Below are 23056 nucleotides of genomic sequence, written 5' to 3'. Positions count from 1 at the left end.
ACACACAGAAAAGAGCCAGACGTGTGTTCATGTCTCACATACTGTAAGGATTGTGGATGATGGATACATTTTTAAAAAAGTGCACTTTTCCTTTAAGGTAGGAAGAATAGTGCTGCAAATAATGTGTCTTAACAAAAGCGAGTTATTTTGAGGGGAGAGTAAACTTACAACTGACAAGTGGAGACCCAAATTGCTGAGATTTTTCAATGCAAACTTCTAAAATATATTATTTAACAAATTGAATTTATGTAAAAAAAAACAAACTCAAGGTACTGCAAGCATTATATTGCAGTTGAGTAGGTAAGTAGAATAATAGCTAATAATAACAGGAGGACCATTTCTTCTGTAGAACACCCCTCTGCCTGGGTCACTAGATAGAATAGGGGATTAAACGCCTCCCAACCCGTTATACTGTACCTGGTAGTCTTCATTGAGGGCAGGATTCGCTCACGCAACACATCGTAAGATGCAACAACTTCTACAGCAAAATAGCAGATATCTGCAATTGTGTGTCACATGGACGTCGCCTTAAGTCCGCGCTCGATGTCCTTCCTCTTCCGCTCAGGCTCTCCAAAGGCGGCCAGAAACATGGCCCACACCCCGTGGTGGCATAGCAAACGAATAGCACAGACACTAGGTGCGTTCACCGACCTCTTTTTTTTTTTTTTGGGCAAAGACCAAGCGACCCACTGAAAACAACCCACTAGTTGAGAATCACTGGTGTAGATGATGCGTTTTCTCACCATCATAAATACGAGCAAGTTCTGTTCCTACTAGACTGGTAGGTTGAGTTGAGCTTCTTTTTTCTAAACCCGGAATAAAAAAGTTTCAAAATTCGCGCCACATTCAGGAGAGGATTTGAAATTCTTAAGCTTGGCTCCTTTTTCCCTTGTCAGCATGATGTGATGTGCCGGAGGCCGGTGGTGGAACTTGGCTCTTTATTTCCTTGGCGGCATGACGTGACGTGAATTGGTGACGCGTCACCGGCGAGTGACGTTTCAGCGGGCTTCTTGTGTTTCAGCACCTCTGCACTGTCCATGCCGGTGGCCACTGGTGCAGTTAGCTTGGCTCCTTTTTTCCTTGGCGTATGAAGTGATGTGAATCATGAGACGCTTCATAGTGACATTTCAGCGGCAGCTGGTTGCGTTTTGGTTTTTGAAATTCAATCAGAATGCAACTTGCAAACTTTGCATGTCCATAATAAAACGACTTTTTCATTGTACTTTTCTTAAAAGTGACAAGTTAATTAATGTTAAAATCTCGTCTCATCACATGACCTGAGTGTCTCGTCACACCCCAACTGTAACTGTATTGTGTTTAGCCGAATCGCCACCAAATTTGCTACACGCCTTTAGGGGAATGGCTGAAAATTTGATGAAGATTGGTGGAAAAACATGGCCGCCATCAAGCAAAAGACAGGGACTTTCCAGCTCATTGTCCACAAGTCATGAATTATTTTCATACTTGAACCTACTCTTCAGTCCAAATGAACATACTAACCACCTTCTGGCCTCTTGTAGGCACAATAATGACAGAAAACAGGACCAAGAGGACTCCATAGCTGTGGACATTCACCTGCTTCCTGCGTGAAAGGGCATCATGGAGAAGTCCTTGGCCGAGTTCACCAAAACCGGCTCCCAGTCGACGTCCTCACTCCCGCCTGAGCCGGTGGACATCGTCCGCAGCAAGTCATGTTTCCGAAGGGTCCGCCTCAACGTGGGCGGCCTCCCGCACGAGGTCCTGTGGAGAACCCTGGACCGGCTCCCTCGGACGCGGCTGGGCAAGTTACAAGACTGCAACAGCCACGAGTCTCTGATGGAGGTGTGCGACGACTACAACCTGGAGGAGAATGAGTATTTTTTCGACCGACACCCCGGCGCTTTCACGTCCATCCTGAACTTTTACCGCACGGGCAAGCTGCACATGATGGAGGAGATGTGCGCTCTGTCCTTCAGCCAAGAGCTGGACTACTGGGGCATCGACGAGATCTACCTGGAGTCCTGCTGCCAGGCCAGATACCACCAGAAGAAGGAGCAGATGAACGAGGAGCTCAAAAGGGAAGCGGATAATTTAAAGGATCGAGAGGGGGAGGAATTTGACAACACGTTCTGCGCAGAGAAACGGAAGAAACTGTGGGACCTTCTGGAAAAGCCCAGCTCATCTGTTGCTGCAAAGGTAATCCTTCTTATTGGAATCGGCTCCTCAAATTTAAGTAATTTATTACTTTTTTATTCTATTAGAATCAACTTTTTTTGGATTACATCAGGGGTGTCCAAACTTTCTTTTAGCCATTTAGCAGGGCTGTCACGACTCACTCAGCTCACAAGACGAGATGACACACAAGATTGGGTCTACGAGAACGAGGCGACATTTGAACGTTACCTTTAAGAGAAGTACAATAGCGGACAAATTTTGGCGCTTTTTAATCTCGCAGGGGCTTGCGACACCCCTAGCATTTTGATATTATTCACAATATCGGTTTCAAAAACCACCCCTGTGTTGGCCAACATATGCTAAGCTGTTAAATACATTTCAATAATTATTATGGTATATTTATTATTAATATTACTGTATCATTATTATCATCTTAATCATCATTTCATTTTTTTCTCTTTTCAATGTGGTCCTAATCTTTCATAAATATTACAAAGCATGTTTCATTTTATATGTTATTTTATTGATCTGCGGGCTGAAAATGGCCCCCAAGCCGCATTTTGGACACCCAAGGGTCACATAAATATCGTCATCAATACTGACATCAGGCAGTCGCTACAGTATCGCTATCCCTGGCAAAATATCAGCATGTTGTGTTGGGAATGGCTTTGTGTTGTGACGACGTGGACGTGTGCTGCTTACAGTCCGGCGTGGCTTATATATGTACAAATCTGTTTTTCTCGCTACATTTAGTGGGTGTGGCTTAAACACCGGTGTGTCTTATAAACTGGAAATTATGGGACATATTAAAAGAAATATTGCATTATTATGCGCTCCGACCTCAGGAATCTAGTTATTTATTATTATTATTATTATTATTATTATTATTATTATTATTATTATTATTAGGGGTGCACAATAAATATGGGGGGGATAATTATGGGGCCAATATGTGGAAATTGTGACATCATATCAGTAAGTCCAACAACGCTAAAAATAGCTCCAATAACGGATAATTAAAAAAAAACACTCCAATGAGGCGAGAATACCCGTACTGTGCGGATGAGCAAATCAAGCGCTCCTTTTTCCTCCTACCTGCGGCGTTAACGGCCTGTCGTAACGTCCGTTCTAGGTGCACCAAATGCTCTGCGATGAGGGGAAAAAAAAAACATTGAGCACAAAAAAACCTCATCAGCCGGCGCCGCGGCGTTTGAAAAGTGCAAAAGGTTTGCCAGACACCTCCGTGCCGTCACACCGGCCGCTCGGAGCGTGTGCCCAAATACAGTCCACCTTTCCAGGCCACGCCAGGTGGTTCCTCTCGCTCTGTACTCCGGTTCTCCTGACCTCTGTAGCGCACCTGTGTTGTTTTGTGACTCGGTTAAATAAAAAGTTCATTTATCCAGTCATGTTTTTTCATTACACTTTTCTTAAAATTACGTTAAAATCCCACCTCTCCTCGTTCTCGAGGACCCAATCTCGTGACACCTCTGCTATGGAATAAAAACACTTCCAGTTCGGAGAAGGCCCTTTACTGTTCCCAGTGCACAAAACAAGGCATGCTTGGATGAGACGAGTGGAAGAAGCTCATCGAACACCTTTGAGATGAACGACAACAGAGATTGTGAGCCTTTTCCTCTTTCTGTAGATGTTTGTCCTAATACTTTAACCTTACAGTCTATGATAACACTCTTCTACTGGCTCATTTTATGATCAAACATTTCAAATGCTGCCTGGTTGTGCTTTCACTCGCAATCTTATTGAAGAAGGCACGGTGATGAGGCTCTCGATTGCGAGGAGACGTGAGCCCGTCAGCGGGCAGCTTTCTTCCCCCGTCTTCATGTGAATCAAACAGATGTAAAAGATCAATGTTGATTGAGTTACAGCCAAGAAAGTGCCCGGTCTCCAAAAAAGGAGCTTGGATGTGACTCGCTCCATTATGGCGTGGTGATTGTCAGTGGATGACAACGTCAGCGTGTGCACGTTGTTGTCAGTGAACCCACTGCTTGGCTCAATAAGCCACCCGCTGATAAGTTGATGCATTGAGAAAGAAAGGCTGCAAGCTGGCATAATCAGAAATAAAGAACCAGGTTGCTGAATCAATGTCTAATTAGCTCACGCTAGAGTGTAACGACATGCCATCATCACGGTTCGGTGCTTAGCTTGGTTTTAAGATCATGGTTTGGTCCGTTATGGGTACAGTAAGGGAAGAAAAGGCAAAACATAAAACTGTTTTAAGTACTATTAAAATAAAGCATGAAAAGACGCTAACTCCTAGCAGGTAATTCTCCAACTCCTGATGTACTCGTGGGGCTCACTTTCCAAGTCCGGCAGAACTGCTAGTACTGAAGGGGCGCCTTAAAGGGAGACTGCGCTTTTTGGGGGACTTTGCCCATCAAACACAATCCTCATGTGAAACATGAACACACATATCTTTCTCTTTTCTGTGCATTCTAAAAAGAGAAAAACATGAACATGAGAGAACTAACAATGCATTGCTGAACAAAAAGAACATTAAGACTTGTCTTAATTTTGTTTTGCCAGAAAACATCTTGATGATCTCTTTGGGAAAATACTCAAAAATAGTTTAGGAAGGTGTGTGTCCCATTACATCTGGCGTAAAAGTAACGGCACATTTCAGAAAAAGAACATCATACCAACAGTAAAATATGGTGGTGGTAGTGTGATGGTCTGGGGCTGTTTTGCTGTCAAGATCTGGAAGACTTGCTGTGATAAATGGAACCATGAATTCTGCTGTCTACCAAAAAACCCTGAAGGAGAATGTCCGGCCATGTGTTGGTGACCTCAAACTGAAACCAACTTGGGTTCTGCAGCAGGACAATGATCCAAAACACACCAGCAAGTCCACCTCTGAATGGCTGAAGAAAAACAAAATGAAGACTTTGGAGTGGAGTCAAAGTCCTGACCTGAATCCTATTGAGATGCTGTGGCTTGACCTTAAAGGAAAACTGCACTTAATGCGTTCTAAAGAGAGAAAACGAGTTAGTATGAGAGAGCAAATAAAGCACATCATGGGACACACCTACTTTGATGATAAAACCCTCTAAAAAACCTCCAGCAAGGTTTTATGGTTTGATATCCATGCTGTGAGCATGTAGCAACAGCTACATTGATGATAACATGGAATACTTACAGTATTTTACCGTATTCTGATCATTTTTAACATTACTGGAACTTCTTTCCTGGGGACATTGATTTCACAGAGCTGTAGTTAGGAACTAACGCAATTTCCGTCAACAACAGCAACATAGAAAGTGCGTGTCTGTTTGCTACTACTAATCATGGCAGACTTTGTGAGAGCCGCCGCCGCTGACTACTTTTGGACAAATGAGGATGCAGAACCTTATCTTTTTGAGTCTGAATATACCGAAGATGAGCTACAGGTTTTAGAAGGTTAGTGGGCAAGAAGAGATCGTGAAGCATCGGAGCAGACGGGGTTGGGGGTAATGGCGAGGGGCCGGCATGACTTGTTGGTGTGGAGCTTGTCACAGAGTGACATATCGTGTTCCCATCGATGGAAAGGCTTTGTCTATATGACAAGGAGGACATTGCTCCCAGAGTTTGCTTCACAACAACAAATTGTTAGCAATGCTGCAGCGGTACAAACGTTTTTCTCACCTACCCAAAATCAACTGGAAAAGAGGCCCCAGACCAGCTGCACCAGACGGACAACTATCCATGGAGCAAGTCACCATGTTATTGATTGCGGTACATGGAGCACAGAGCACATGATATCACAACACAGTCCATCTAGCCGTGTACAAACAAAACATGGAATGTAGGCTAATACTTTACAGATAATTTGGTTGTCTGTTTGTAGTTGTTCATATGCTTGTTCTGGTTTTTAGTCAGTACAGAATGTTGTCCTATTGCATTGTTTTGGTATGGGGCTGTTACCTATGGGTGGTGGACGATGGGCAGGTTTTTTGAAAAAGTGCAGTTAAAACCAGTTGCCTGGGGCAGGTGGGGCTCTTCGGCCTGGGAAGGCAGCTCACCAAAGAGAAACGAGAAGGAACACCTCGATTCCAAACCTCTGCTGCCTTGCAGGATACATGACTACGAGAAAGGCTGGGGGGTCATTCCGGAGCTGGCGTGTCGTTAGGGCAACTCCTGTAGTTTTTGTTGCCAAAACGCTTCGCTTTCGAAGGTGGGAGGGATCGTTGCATCCCATTGGGCTAGCTACTGCCCACATTAAGCTGGGCATCCCCCTGCCAATTAGATGCTGTCACGCCAAAAACTGCCTGCTAGGCAAGAACAGAAAGAGCCAAATGAAACACCATGAGACCAGTTCTCAAACATGGATCCTAGAATGTTCATACAATGACTCCAATGACTCTTCTTTGCTTAACTTCCAACACATCAGAGACACAAGAAAGACTGCCATCATTGATGACGAGCTGATTCGACTCGGCTCTTGATTGAAGGAGAAGGACCACACCTTCTTCTGGCAAGGAAAAGCACAGAGCAGCGCAGATAACTTGGAGTGGGTTTTGCAGTCCCTACCGAGTATGGTTGAACCTGATGAAAAAGTGTCTGACTCACTGCCTCCAAATCTCTGATGGCTCCATCACCCTTGTCAGTGCCTGTGCACCTGTGCGTTACAACTCTACCTACCATGGCCCCTGTGTTACCAACACCTATTTCCGGACAAAACCCAAAACTGAGTGTCATGGAGACACCTATGCTCGAAGCACCAGCACCAGCCTGACATGGTCATTGTTAGACAAACAAACCTCAAGACTGGGCTTCTCATCTGCTCATACCACAGTGCAGGCTGCAGCAAAACCAGACCAAACCTGAAGAAGTTTTATCGTACAAAGAACATCCCAAACGTGCAGGATCCTGGTAAAGTTGAACATTTTGCCAATTCTTTTGAGGATGCTTTCTCAACCACCAAACCTTGCCTCTGAGAAATGGGACCAACTCCGGGAGACCATTCGTAAAACAGCCTTTGCTACCTTTGGGAGGAAGACCTCTAAAAACTGGTACTGGTTTGAAGCCAAGTCAAGTGAGATGAATCCTGTCATTGATGCAAAACGTGCTGCCCTTATAGAATACAAGCGCTCACCAAATGAGAAATCTCTCCAAGCGCTGAGAGCTGCCAGGAGCAAAGTCCAACAGACAGCTAGAAAGTGTGCCAACAAATTCTGGCAGCAGCTCTGCAACATTATCCAGAGTGCAGCTGTGACAGGAACCATCAAATGGGTGTACAAAGGAATCAAATGTGCGCTCATCCCAACGCAGACCAAGGCAACCCCTCTCAAGTCATGCAGTGGGGATGCGATCGTTGACTCAGGCAGGCAGATGGAGAGGTGGGTTGAGCACTATTCAGAGCTGTACTCCAGAGAAAATATCATTGTCTCTTCTATCCTTGAATCAATCAAATCCCTGCTCAAAGCAGAGGAGCTTGACACACAACCAACGCAGAAAGGCCACTGACATATCCTTTGGCAAGGCACCTGGTGACAGGAACATCCCCATTTGATCAAGCACGGCAAAAACACCCTTCTGCAGCCTCTTCATGATGTCATTTGCCAATGCTGGTGTGATGGCAAAGTTCTTATTCTAGTACTCTTTTCTTTTATCAAGTTTAGTCTAAACTAATACTGTAGTTCTCACATGACTGACGTATTTCTTTCAGTGTCTCTGCTATGAGACTGACAGGGTCACGCAGGGACCTCGGCCAGCCAGAAGTATCCCAGTGGCGCCTGCGGTGCTTCTCCGATTTATTGTCCCTTCTCTTGAGAGTAGAGCGTCTGCTTGCATGAAAGCCCCCCACATACGTGCTTTCACGTCCTGATAATATAAGCCCGTGTGTTTCTTTTTCTCGAGGCACTCTCCAGTCAACAGCAACATTGAATGTCCTCTCTGCTTGATTAGTGCCAATTCAAAGCTTTAGAAATAAAACAGACAAAAGGACAACTTGGTTTCTGTGGACAAACGTTAGTGATAGAAAACACCGGAAAGACCAATAGTTCCTGAAGACATGGAAGATGCCAAGGTTGTCACCCTGTATCACCAAAGGGCACCGAAGTGGCTGCAAGGACCACAGGGGCACGTCACTCCTGAACAACGTCTGCAAACTCTTCGCCCACATTGTGCTCATGCTGATTGCGGGCAAATCATTCAACAGTTGACATAATCTTCTCCTTCCGCCAATGACAAGAGAAATGCAAAGAACACCACCTGCCCGTGTATGTCGCCTTCAAACGTTTTACCGGCATCTTCTTCCCTGTGCGGATCAATTCCTACTTATGTTCAAAATTCCTCAATAAAGACTTTAATTCACTTTTATTGGATTCGCTGTGACGCCCCTAATGAAATAAAAAAATAATCAAACAATAAAATACATGAATACATGTTTAAATAAAATAGCATTTCCATGAATAAAAATAATAATAACTGAAAACTAAATACAAAAAATATAATTAATCAAAATGCATAACAAATGAATGGAAAATAATCATAAAATCTATAAAGTTAAATTGAAAAGACCAATACATTGCACAAAAATATAATAACAAATATAATTAAAATACCAAAAAATATAAATGAAAAATAAATTGCATGAATAAATATAGTTAATACATATAGTTAAATATACAAAAATGTATCAATGGAAAATAAATAAAAAAACAAATAACTTGCATTCATAAATATAATACATATAATTAAATATACAAAAATTGCTTGAATGGAAATAAAATCTCTAAAATAAAATGAATACCTTGCATGAAATAAATACAATCATGAATGGGAAAAAATAAATAATAATAATAAAAATAATACAAAAAATAATAAAACCTAAATAAAAAAATAAGTTGCATGAATAAATATAATACATATAATTACAAATAAAAAATAGAATGCTAATAAATGAAATCTATAAAATAAAAATAATGTGCATGAATAAATAAAATGATACATTGTGTAAATGAAAATACAAAACATATTTGAATGAAAAATAAATAATAAAACAAAGCAATTTTGTACAACAACACGAACCTCTTTTTGAGTATTATTAGTTTTCGGACCAAAGTGAGCCAGTTGATTATTAGTGATGACCACAATATATAAAAAAAAATAAACTAAAGCTTCCCTCTCTTCAAGTGAAGACATCTCAGCCTCCCACACACATCAGCAGATCAGAACCCCCTCCCTGCCTCCCCAAATCGAAGCCAACACTTCAGCTTCTGCTCTATTTCCCCTTCTGTCTGGAAATTGATGAGCCAAGCCCCTGAACGAGGACGCAGCGTTTTGTGTTCATATGTCCTCTTACACATCATCATCCATCCGACTGGCTGCGCCTCCCCAGCTGTCAGGAGCGCTTGATGGATCCTGCTCGGCTCGTGTCTCCGATCGGGCGGCGGACTGATTTATGAGCGGGAATATAGCCCAGCCATGTTTCTGTGTCATCTTAAGTGTGACTTGAGCGCAGCGTAATTGGAATTTGTCGCCTCCCATCTGATGCACAATGCCAGCTGACAGCGACGTTCAGCGCTGCACTTCTCCGCTGACAATAGAGGAAATCACTGGAAAATGCCCGGATCTGCACCGGGACATTTTAGACCAGGACATTTGTCTTATTTTAGCTGTAAAAGTGTCATACGATCCGCTTCATGTGCTTGGGCCCCTTTTTTCAGGACTACTTGAAACATGGGGGGGTAGTTTTGCATGACTACGTGAACTATGAATCATGAAATATGAACTATGGAGCGGATGTGAACATCAGGTCTCAAAGGACAAACGCAGAGAAGTGAGAATCATGTTTGTCTATTTGGTATGAGCACGCCACTTGCTCCAAGATAACAACATGAAAACACGGGATTCTACCATTTTTCATTCTTGGGCTTGCGTTGTATGGAGGCCCGATTACGCAAAAGAATGAAAGAAAAATATCTCCCAAATTGAAATTATGAGATAAAAAGTCGAATTTGTGAGATAAGAAAGTTCTCATTATGAGATAAAGAGTCACAATCATGAGATAGGAAAGTCAATTATTTTTATCTCATAATTTGGATTTTTTAAAATCTCATAATTATGACATTTTATCTCATAATTATAACTTTATCTCACAATTTTGACTTTTTATTTCATAATTATGACTTTTTTAATCTCATAATTATGACTTTTTATCTCAATTTCGCCCTTCTTATCTCATAGTAATTGTGACTTTGTTATCTCATAATTTAGACTTTCTATTTCATATTTTGGACTTTTTATCTCCTAATTATGACATGTGTCTCATAATTTCCACTTTTTTAGTCTCGTAATGATGGTAATGGTTTAGTTTTATTTGAACGTGCATCCAAGTTACATCACGTAGTACAATTCGTAGCTCCACATGTCCAAAAGGAGTAGGAGGAAGCAAAGCTTCAGTTCAATTCAATCCAGCCCTCCCATCCGTTTTACATCTGTTGCAGTACACTTTACTCACTTCCTGTATTTCATGTGATCTTTTTAATACATAAAAAAGAAGTAAGTAATGTATCAGTGCGGTAATACAAATGTCAGGGTTTTTCCACAATCATAATAAATAATAATCACATATAATAATCAGTGTAATAATGAATAGATAATAATAAATACAAAAAGACATAACCAAACAAGTTCAAGACTCTTCTTCCTTGTATTTTGCAAACATCAACTGCTTGTATTGTTCTTGAAATCGCTCATCTCGGTGCTTTGTTTGAGTTCCTTACTCAATCCGTTCCATAATTTGATTCCACGTACTGAAATGAAGTGGGTTTTTATCGTCGTTCCTTGATCGTACCCTGGTGTATCGCAGTTAATTGGTTCCAGACTCGAACGCGGTAAGGGAATGTCTGCAAAGTAGGATTGAATATTTTGGTTAGAAAAGCTGCTTATGGCTTTCTAAACATTATTTTAACATTATTAGAGCACTGTAGACATGCAATAACACCCCTATAGTCACCTTTACACTCCTATTATTCTTTTTCGAGACCACGTTCCTCAGGCTACGGGATCGCTGCAGGGGATAAGAGATGCCTACCACTAGCATAGCAAGCTACTGAGCTAACTACTTCACCTCTGCAATTTACTTATTCTAAATTTAAGTATTTCAAACGGGGTGGGGGAGAAGGACAAAGAAGCTAAAAACTTACCACTTCCACACGGAATGAGAGGAGAACCTTTTTTTCCACTTGACCTCAGCCATGGCATGTCGGCTGGGCTCTGCTGGCTCAGTAGCCAGTCTCCATGCAGTGTGCAAGGTAATGTCATCTAACGTCACGTCTCATCACATTACTGATGCCTCGTGACCACAACACTACACATAACTTGTCTTTTAATATTTTTGGACTAATAATATCCATAGTCAGTCATTTATGAATGAATTCTTTTGTGAAAAACGCATAATAGTAAGGGAGCGATATTCCAGCCGTGATATAGCAAAGGGGCGACTGTAATGGAAATCAGCTGTGTAGTTTTTTGTGCTTTCTTGCTAACTAACAAATTCCAATCAAAGCAAGACGTTAGCTAAAATGCTACGATCTGTTATGATGGAGACACAAAAGTATTTTGTTGCCGGCGTGACTGAGACCCAATCTTATTTTTTGTGATTTGAGCAGATGACAAAGAATGCAAACGGAGCGCGGGTCCTCCTGGAGAATAATTAATGTGACATTTCCCTGACATTTAGTCGCGAGGTATACAGGAGGAAGCGGCTAGCTATGAGGAAGAAGGAACAAAGCTCCCCCCCGCCCGAAAATATCTCCTCTTAGGAACATTTCAGCATCTCTTGCTTGCTATTAAACACTGATGGTCTCTTTTGTCGCTAGGCAACCGTTTGTTTTGTGTTTATGGGATAACCTGTGGTACCGGAGTGGAGCTGATGAGGCATGACTGGGACATGTTGTGGTTGGTGCTCAGCAAGCCCACACGCACATCAATGACATATATTTAGCTCAGTTACTTGTGGTGTGGTCGGTTCAGTATCATTCGGTTCGGTATCATTCGGTTCAGTATCGTTCGGTATGGTATACAGGCGTCCCGCCACATGTCTACTCATAAACCAACACAGTGCAGCCCAGTCTTCAGCGAATCATGGTTAGCGATACTGCCAAGGAGAAGCCAGAGCTTGAAAACTCTCTTCTTTTGTTCAAGTCTTCTATTTAGAGACAAATTCCCTCGGACATTCACGGTGAAATACATAAACCGACAAAGACGAAAGCAGTCCTGGGCCAACTGATTTCTTTTTGCCAGAGGCAAGCTCACAGTAGAGCAGGGGCGTCCGAGGTGCGGCCCGCGGTTGATCTGTTTTAATCGGCCCTGGACACATTTTAAAAATACACTTAAGCAAAAAGAGTCGTTTGAGTAGTAAGTTTACAAACGATTAAAGTTGAGCATGAAGTCGTAATACTGGGAAAACGAAACGTACTGTGATCGTGTTGTTTTTAAAAAGGTGCTCTGTTGATTTTCGATTGTTGCCTATTGCGGCTTTAAAATGCGTGGCCTGCTGACGAACAAACAAGGTGATCTTTTTGCAGCGGTTTGATTCACGCGCCCTGTGACTAATTGTGTTTACCGACACGACCAGAATAAAATGCAGCTTGATTTAGACTGAAGTCTTTTATTGAGAGGATGACAACACTGTTGATCTCCAAACAACGCTGTCATTCCGTACTTCAGCGCCTTCCTTATGAATAATTCAAGCCTCGTTGCCAAATGTTTTTTGTTCAAGCTAGGAGATGCTGCAGCTACGCAAGCAGATCTTTTGTTGTTGTTTTTACTACAGGAGGGTCACGTCAGGCTGACATACAAGATGCAATAAGGGGAATTTCCTAACGTAGCCGTGTTTTCTAGCGTTTTTTTGTGGAGTAGTGTGTGTATGTGTGTGCGTGTGTGCGTGTGTGTGTGTGCGTGTGTGTATGTGTGTGCGTGCGTGTGTGTGTGTGTGTGTGCGTGTGTGCGTGTGTGTGTGTGTGTGTAAAGAGGCAAAACTCATTAAGAACAATGGCTCCTCTAACCTCACCTGCAGAGTTAATAGCAGACATAGAAACTCTAATGAAGCCGCCTAAGCTTCAAATAAAGAAGCGTACTGTCCAAGTGTGCTCGCGTTTTAGATAGCTAGACGGGGCGTGGCCGTGCTATTGAGTAGTGGCTTCAACCTTTGACCTCTGCCATTGTTGCCGTCACTCCAACACGCCTACTGTATATTTACATTGCACACACCTAAAGGCTGACAATGACCATGCAGGAAGAACAAAGACTTACATCGGGTCATCGGTGTTTTGGTAGTGGAGTTCTCGTTCAGAAGAAAAATGTCTCACGATAATAAATCAATAAATTCATCACACGATAAATGAAAACAAACCTGATATTCGGGTCCGTTTTCCTCATCTCTCGCCTCCAAACAGACAGGAAGAGAGATCACTCTGTGCAAGGGTGACGCAGTAGGACGGCCATTTCTAACTTCTTCAAACATCCTGAGGCTCACGGAACAAAAAGTCTAGTGGTGGACACAAAAACATGTCACCGACCCTGAACCGGAGGATCCCATTGGCTGTCCGACAAGACACGGGACCATCCTCGGCCCAAATGAAGGTTGCTACTGGTGCCGAGTGCAGTCCAATAACCATCAGACACCATCTGCCAGAGAAGGCTTTTAAGAACAAAAACATGTCTTCAAAGACTTCTTCAAGGCCACAAAGTTGCCCATTTGGAATTTACAGGAGAGCAAACATGGGACATTGAAAGGTGGAAGAAAGTTTTATTCTCCCTTGACGGTCCTGATGGCTTCCAATGTTACTGGCATGACAAGGAGATCCCACCTGAGATGTTTTCCACACGGCACAGTGGAGGGGGCGCCATCATGATCCTTCAATGGAACAATGGAGCTTCAGGTTGCGCAGGGGTGTCAAACGGCAGACGGCTATGTGGAGATGTTGCAGGGGGCATCCCTCATGACTGAAGGCCCTCGTCTGTGTGGTAATGACTGGCTTTTTCAACAGGACAACGCTGCACTTCCCAAAGGACTTCTTCCAGAGGAATAAGCTCACTCTTTTGGACCATCCTGCGTGTTCCCCTCATATAAATCCAATGGAGAACATTTGGGGATGGATGGCAAGGGAAGTTTCAAAAGTGGACATCAGTTCCAGACAGTGGATGCCCTCCGTGAAGCCATCTTCACCACCTGGAGCAACATTCCCACTAGCCTCCTGGAAACACCGACATCAAGCATGCCCAAACCCATTTTTCACCTCATTAATAAGAATGGCACAGCTACTCATTACTCACTCCTTTTTATACATTTTATTTCTATTTTGGGGGGGGGGCTTTGGGTGTTTTTTTTAGCTATGTTCTCATACTTTTGTTTAAGCTTGTTTTTAATGCTTGTTTGCAATAAATTGCTTACTCACTCACTCCCATTTCTTCTTTTTGCATTTTGAAGCTCTACTTAGAACCTCCTTAAGATCCAACAGTGCAAAATGTCCATTCTTGACATTTTGCACTTGGTCTTAACATTGTGAACAGAAGTGTATACAGTCTTCCTTATCTGGGACCTCAAAGTGACGTCCTCACCTCAGTCGGCATGCGTTCATGTCATCACATCAGAAAACATTAGTGTTTTATTTTAGGGTATATTTGATGTCTTCCTGCCTAATAATATCCTCCGTACTTTCTCTCTTTTTGACAGAAATGTGACCCGATAGAAGTGAAAAAAACACCCTACAGCCACGACACTAAACATTAAACACGTCAATCAGCACGGAGCATTGTTATTTTTATCTTTGCAAAAGGCGCAAGTCGTGTATGGGATGTCAGGAGACATCCCAGGTGTACCTAATGTTTTGTCCAGTGGGCGGATGCGCTCGCATGCATTCGCTGTCAGCAGGCAATGACATCATATTAGCATTCACAGCATTGAACCACCTTTGACCCTGCCAAAATATATCCATCCATCCATCTTCTATGTCGCTTATCGGGTATGCTGGAGCCTATCCCAGCTGACTTCGGGCGAGAGGTGGGGTACACCCTGGACTGGTGGCCAGCCAATGGCAGGGCACATGTAGACAAACAAGCATTCACGCTCACATTCATACCTATGGACCATTTAGAGTCTCCAGTTAACCTAACATGCATGTTTTTGGAATGTGGGAGGAAGCCGGAGTACCCGGAGAAAACCCATGCAAACGCCACACTGATCTTCCTGATCTCCCGACTGTGTGGCCAACATGCTAACCACTAGGCCACCGTGCGGCCACCAAAATAAATATTATATTAAAGAAATAATAATCAATATAAATGGAAAATGAAATACATGTTTTATGTATTTAATATTTAAATAATATAATAAGTGTATATTATACACTACATGTAATAAATCATTCTAAAAACACAATGAATGAATGACTCTGCATATCAAATAACTGCTAAATGATCATAAAAATAAGGTAAAATATTTAAAAAATAATGCAACATTTTAATCCAAATCAATTTATAAAAAATGTGTAAAATTTATAAAAATAACAGGATTTAAATAATGCGACAGAAACAGACACTGCGTCATGTATAAAAACATGCAGGATACGAGCTGCCGCGTCCAAAGGTTTCGTACTGAAAAAACACGCTACGGCCTAAATAAGCTCCGTGTGCTACGCGATGATGTGGTGCATTCAAGCGCCTCCTCCACGTGACTCCAAATGACTTTCGTCCTCATTTGGATTGGCTAATACGTAAAAGAAAAACCAACCACTCCAGGATGTCTACGTGAGGTTGCTGCAAAGTGCTCTTGCTGTGTTTGGCTGGAGGCTGAGAGAATGTCCGACAGCGTTCACGTTCTCATTCACTGTTAATGCGCCTGTGCGGCGGCAGCGGCATCCGGCGAGCGGTGTTTTGTGAGTTTTCATACAAGCCGAGTCATGCATTTTGGAGTGGATCGCTCAGGCTTTTGTCAGCTGAGCTTGTCAGGCCTTTGCAGCCTTTTCTCTGCTGCACTTTAGATTTTTTTTTTTTTTGCTTGTAGATTGTGCACAGCAACCAAGAAAAAGAAAGGTTGAGCATAAGGGACGTGGCCATGAATTGTCACCACAGAGCTCGGCTGCTGATTGAATTTGGAGTGCAGCTGCGAGCCACAGGCAGGAAGACGTCAGCGTGGCCCGTGAGGAGCCTGACGGGATGTGGACGCAGACAAGAAGAAGACGAGAGAGCGAGATAGGAACTGTAAACATGAAAAATGAATGTCAGACACGTGGGCTTGCATCTCTTCCACCACATGAAGACGCTTTGCCACTGCGGTCCTCAGGTTGCATCCAGCTGATGTTTGTCCACTGCGCCACCCTGGTGGCTTTATAGTGCAGCAGCATGTGGCCTTGGAACAAAGTAAAGAAATCATTGCTGCTGTTAAGAATCGTGACTACGGAGCCGGGCTCACATTGCACATTGGTGATGCTGCCGCTGTCCAGTGCAAGAAAAGCACGATGGAAATCATTCTGTTCTTGCTCCATTCCAGAATCCAGGCCGTCTTTAAAGACGTGATATTTTACAGTCTTACAAAGCAAGCCATTTTACGAGGCTTGCACGTTGCTGCACGTTTGCCACCGTCGGCCGCCGTACCAAAGCAACACGGCTGCTACAAAAACAAAAACATGAAAATAACTAGTTATAATACGTGAAAAAAATCAACAATGTATTACTGTAACGTTACAAGAATGTCGTAATATTAAGACAAGAAAAAAAATCGTGATTTTACAAGAATAAAGGCAAAATATTGCAATACTTAAACTGGAATATTACAATAACAAAGTTTAAATATATTACAATGACAAAGAAAACACAATTGAGTCATAATAGTACAAAATAAGTTGTTGTTTTACAATAAAAAAGTATTTTATGAGTTTCAAGTGGTACTAGTACAAGAAAAGCATTATTTTCAATAAAAGTTTGAAATGTCACAAGAGTGAAAAAAAAGAAGTTCTAATTTTGCCAGAATGATGTTAGAGTATGACAACAATGAAAAAAGTACATTTCACAAGGAACAAAAAATTGTAATATTAGAAAAAGTTATTTTATGAGCAGTGACATAATAATACAAGAAAAACATCATTTGAACATAAATTACATTTCAAGAAAAAACTTTGTCACTTTTCAAGAATAAAGTTGTAACATTAGAAAAACTAGAAAAAGCACACGTAGAGCGCAGACCTCCGCCAAGCACCATAGTTCCCCCCATATTGTGGTTTACACCATAAATATTAGTCCTACACTTATTTTATCTACATAGATTGCTGACGTTAGCATGAAAATGAAAATGGCTACAAAAGGTACTATGCTATTGTTAGCAAGATAGCAATGCTAACGTTAGCATGCTCACATGTAACATAATAGTGCTAAGTGTTTATATATGTGTCTAGGTATGAAAATGGCTAAAAATGCTGCTATGCTAACGTTAGCATGCTAACACGTAGCATAATAGTGTTTATATATGTGTCTAGCTATGGAAATGGCTAAAAATGCTACTAGGTTAATGTTAGCATGCTAGCAGTGTTTGTCATGTATTTTACAATAATAAAGGCAAAATATTTGGAGAAAAAAAATGTTACAGGAATAAAATTGTAAAATTGTGAACATATGAACATATACTAGCATTAAAATGGGAACTGTTGTCAAGTTAGACTTTAGTATGAGTTTGAAATAAAATGTCTCATCTCATTATTGAAGTTTTTCTGGAGATTGTGACTTCACAACATCTTTATTATCCTGGCATTTAATTCTTCGCCAATGCAATAATGCTCCTTCATAACAGAGGGATTATCATCCAAGCCCTTGTCTCATAATGCCAAGAATAATGTAAGAGTGATGATAGAGAAGCAAAAGCAAGAAAAACAATCCTGCTGGTGATGAGGTAGGAAATAAGTCAGTTAACTCATTTGGAAAGGATCCAGGAGGACGCGGTGCAAAGAATGCACATTAAAGCTGATATTTGTCATCTTTGCCGGTGGAGTCACGTCCACCCACAAGCGGGCTGATGTTCAGACGCTCTCAGCCACGCTCAGTTGGAGTAGAGAAACTTAGTGGTGACTCCATGCAGCACTTTCTCATCACAAGAAATGGTCACGCTTTTTTTGTCGCTGCCGCTGTTGTTCGGGTCACGCTTGACAAGTTACACAAACCCCTTGGAGGCCAGACTAGGAAGTAGCACTTTGACGCACTTTTGTGTTTATCTTTCTATTTTCAATAAACATTTCAAAACGTACTTGCATTGTTCGTCGGCTCGGTTAAAAAAAAAAGTCTGTTTGTCCGGTCATATTTTTTCATTGTACTTTCCTTAAAATGAATGTTAAAATATGAATGTTAAAAATACTTATCATCCACAGCGTCTTTGAATGCGTCTTCTGAATGCCTTATATTTCTATTTTACTTCATTTAGCCATTTTTAAGTGTGAAAGATGGTTAATTTAGGCAACTACACAGCACTGCCATTCTATACTAATGGAACAACCAACCATCTAAATATGGAGTTCTTTGTGCCCGACACACACACACACACACACACACACACACACACACACACACACACACACACACAGTCGTGAAGCTGCAGTCCAAATGTCTAAAAAAAGGCCATGTCGGCATCACTTTGAAAAGCAAGCCCCTCCACAGCACAGTGGAACACAACAGGCTTTATAAATCACAACTCAGGGGCGCCCGAGGCCGGATTTCTCCCCACTCGGCAGTTTGGTGGTGCAAAGGTGAATAAACGACTTTGAGGAGATCTCAAGGCCACCGGCAGAAACAGAATCCACTCGGGCCAAGCAGAAACATTCATCAAGCCAAAGCCTGATTGTGAGAGCGGGCGGAGAGCTCTTGACTGGCGGCCTGGGAAGCCTCTCACCTTGACGCTCACATGACCTGGCAACGTACAACACACGAGACTGTGTGTACATTCCTGTGGCAAACTCATGAAACGAGTCAGGCTGCACAAAACGCTCAAAAACAGCAGTAATACTCCTACCTACCTTGATCTATAAAACACACATCACATTGTTTCTTTGCCGTTGCAGGGAAATCAATGAAAAAAGGTCCTTCTATAAAGCACGAGGGCGGTGAGCAAAGTGCGGGGCGTGTGCCATTTTTAGCCTGCAGATTGTTTTGTATTGTAAAACTAAAATGAATCGATTATGAATGAGTCGAGACTTTTTTCCCAAACGAGAAATCTCGTCACGCTCCAATGAGGAGAGATTAGCCGTACTGCGCGGGTGAGCAAATCGAGGGCTCCTTTTTTTCCGCGTGCCAGCCGTACCAAACGCCCCGCGACGAGGGAAAGAAAACAAACAAACATTGAACATACGAAAAACATCAGCCACCTAAAACGCAAGCGCCATGGCGTTTGAAAAGTGCAAAAATGTTTGCCGGAGATCTCCGTGGCGGCACACCGGCTGCTCGGAGCGTGTGTCCGAATATAGTGCCCTTTCCTGGGCCACAGCAGGTGGCTCCCTCCCCTCTACACTCTGGTTCTCCTGATAGTAGTGATGTGGTAGTAGTGATATCATGGTATTTGATTAGGACACATCAACAGGTACAGTTGGTCACATCCTCATTTGTTCCAGTCCTTCTTACCTCCAGGTGTGCACAAACTACACTTAAATCTGCATTTAAAAAGGTAGATATAAAAAAGTTATCGGTTATCGGTACCATACTAGTCTTGAGAAGCAGAGTGTTCATGGTATCGATGTGGAAAAAAAAAAAAAGGATATCGTGCATCTCTACTTAGCATATATCAGAAGTGTGGACTCGGGTCACGATTTTGATGACTTCGGACTCGACTTGACAATACCATCAAAGACTTGCAATGCAAACTAATGATGACTCGGACTCTGATGACTTGAAAACACTTGGGTTTTTCAGTGAGCGTGTTGAGTAAAATGTGTCCTCATCGGCAGTATTCAGCTAACGTGATCGTCGTGATGTCATTTCCAGCAAGACAACATATTTTCCCGCAGAAGCTGCCTCGTTGGATGCACCTATTAACATCCAATCAGCTTTAAGAACAAACAACGAGGGTGTGGATCACATTTCCGTGGGAGAGTGGCAGTGATTAACACCAGGATGTGTCAACACGCTACCGAGGATAATCATCATCACAAATAAAATGTCATATCAACAAAAAACAAACTGAGGTGTGCAAAACCTGCAGCACGAGAATAACAAGTCGGTTCATTTTATTTGGGAGACACTAAACTGTGCTTGTGACTTGTAAGGACTCAAATCTCAAGCCTATGACTTTGGACTTGACTCGATCCGTCTTGACTCGATTTGAGGCTAGACTCGAGACTCGAGACTCGCAAAACACCGACTTTATCCCACCTCTGGCTTATACTGACCTACAGAGGATTGCTTTCAGTATCTTTCAGAGTGATAAAACTGCCACATCTTTGTTGACTAGCTTGCTAAAACAGCACTTGAAGCTCCGCCTCTAACCTCTCAAAGGGTGCCGGTCGTGTTTTGATTATTATTTTCTGGAACTGGTGCGCAGTCAACATATATCTTTGAAGCTCCCGTCATACATTAAGTACCGGATAGCTTGCTCTACGTCTGTAGGGCGAGGCTCTGGTGAGGATGCTGTGTTTACTTCAAGCTTTGTTGGCTAACAAATGAATCAATTTTTGCCGTTTTAAAATGCAGAAAGCCTGCGTGTCTTGCCGATGAATTATTCATTGTTTGAATAAGAAGAAGAGCGGCGGAGAGAAGTACATGCGGTAGGTGTGTGCAGCTGTGCACATACAATATTACATTTCCGTGAGTCACAGCGTCAGTCTCGGCGGTGTTCACCACAGCCAGCGACCTTTGAGCTCTCCAAACATGCCCTCGGCGTGACGGTGCGTGTGCAGCAAGCATGCGTTCTGGAATATTCTCCGACTGCGCGCAGGAAAGAGGCCGGATGACACGCTCGTCTTCATTTGATCGCCTTTGTTCTGCCTTTTATTGGGCTTTGCCTTCGCTGTAGCGCGCTGAAAAGTTCAATGCCGCCATCGCCATGGCAACTGTCATGCGTGTGATGCCGCAACTCGCAGCTGCTTACTGAGGCGTCATTGTCGACTGCTGCGGGTTTTTGTCCCTCCGCCTTTCTTCCGAGACGCTTCTGTTGCGTTCATGCTGCCCCCTTTTCTTGCATTACAGTAGAGCCCTACCGTTCGGGGGGGTCATGTTTACCCGAGTAAACGAGACACTGGGGCTGAGCGATATGACCTCAAATCAATATCACCATAAATTGGGCAGTGTTACCTCCATAACGATAAATCCCCGACCACTGTATATCTTTGCCGTAGGAAAATAATTGCAGGAAATAGAATGAAATAGAATGCACGTAACGGGACGCACCTATTCCGCCTATAAAGCCTTCTGAGAAAACCCTCCAAAAAGCCAACAATGACAGTTTTCATACTCGCTTTGCATTTCGTGTTCTTTTGCTCAACACCATCTTTGTGCAACCCAAAATAAATCTCCCTGGGACTGCGGTCCACAAATATGAATGTATGGTACACGCCCTGGCATGCTACATCCTGTACACACGTGTACTACGCTACACAACACACTGACATCACGTCTCATGCAATTACATTACTGACGGCCACTTATCACACTGCAAGAAGAACGGTGTTGATCAACCCAACCTTCCACAACCATGTCGGGTAATATATTCCAATAATAATAATACCATTTAGAAATATAGTGACTTTTTCTAACAGTTCTATTCAATTCCAGACATTCCACTGTCATGTTATTTGTCTACGTGTGTGCGCCATGTTGGCTTCAGAGACTGGATAGACAACCATCACCAAAATGATCATTTACACAAGGAAAAGCGAATTTCACATGTTCTTGTAGCCATGTGACCATCTATTTGTGACATCAAATAAAAGCATGGAATCCTAAAAAACTTCTACCGACAGCAAACCAATCATGGTTTCCCATAGAGACGCTTTTAGAATGTTTTTATTTACACATTCTTTATTGGTGAATTGTCAATTTTGCATAATGTACATTTTAAAAATCCATACATTTAAAGTCAAGTATTTGTGTTATTAGTTATTAGTATCATTTGGAGCAGCGTTACGATGCATACAAACAAGAAGTGTTTTTAGCACACGAGTGGGAAAGCAGTATCGCACGTCACAGAGAGCAGGCATCTTTCCCGCAGCGTTACTGTATCCAACTGATAACATCGCTAGTTCGCTACGTCAGCGAGTGCCGCTTGAGATGTCATCGCACGGCAACGCAAGTGTACGAGACTTGTACATTCATATACAGAGGCGCCAAAACGTTACTCGACTTTGATTGACTTTGTATGGACTTATTTCAGGAGCAAAATGCGAATGAAAGGGTTAAAAAAAGGTAGTCGCACGTGTGCTCCCACAAACTACTACTTGCCTGTGACGTTAACGGCGGCCTGCCGCAACTTCCTGGGTTTAATTGCACACAAACAAACATTCACTTTAAGAGGAAGGACGAAAAAAACCCATCGAGCACACAAAAAACCTTATCGGCCACCTGAAAAGTGCAAAAGGTTTGCCAGAGACCTCCGTGGCGTCACACCGGCTGCTTGGAGCGTGTGCCCGAATACAGTGCACCTTGCTGGGCCACAGCAGGTGGCTCCCTTCGCTCAATACTCTGGTTCTCCTGATAGTAGTGATGTGGTAGTAGTAATGTCATGATATTTGATTAGGACAAAACACGTACAGTTGGTCACGTCCTAATTTGTTCCAGTCCTTCTTACCTCCAGGTGTGCACAAACTACCCTCAAATCTAAATTGAAAAAGTAGCAATAAAAAAAAAAGTCGGTCCCATATCGGCCTTGAGAAGCAGAAAGTTAGTGTTATCAGGTGGAAAAAAAGATATCATGCATCTCTAATAATTATTATTA

General features: G+C 42.5%; 1 protein-coding gene across 1 annotated transcript in view; it reads left to right on the top strand.

Moving 5' to 3' along the window:
- Positions 1-23056, top strand: part of kcnb1 (potassium voltage-gated channel, Shab-related subfamily, member 1) — a 43376-nt gene that overhangs the window by 1528 nt on the left and 18792 nt on the right. Inside the window, exon 2 of the mRNA XM_054783679.1 lies at positions 1521-2175. Coding sequence (XP_054639654.1) covers positions 1600-2175 — 576 coding nt within the window. The 5' untranslated portion in view covers positions 1521-1599. The remainder of the gene's footprint in view (positions 1-1520; positions 2176-23056) is intronic.

The sequence above is a fragment of the Dunckerocampus dactyliophorus genome, chromosome 8 (assembly GCF_027744805.1).
Source record: "Dunckerocampus dactyliophorus isolate RoL2022-P2 chromosome 8, RoL_Ddac_1.1, whole genome shotgun sequence".
NCBI lineage: Eukaryota > Metazoa > Chordata > Actinopteri > Syngnathiformes > Syngnathidae > Dunckerocampus > Dunckerocampus dactyliophorus.
Note: the sequence above shows the minus strand (reverse complement) of the source record. Positions and strands in the feature narration are given on the sequence as shown.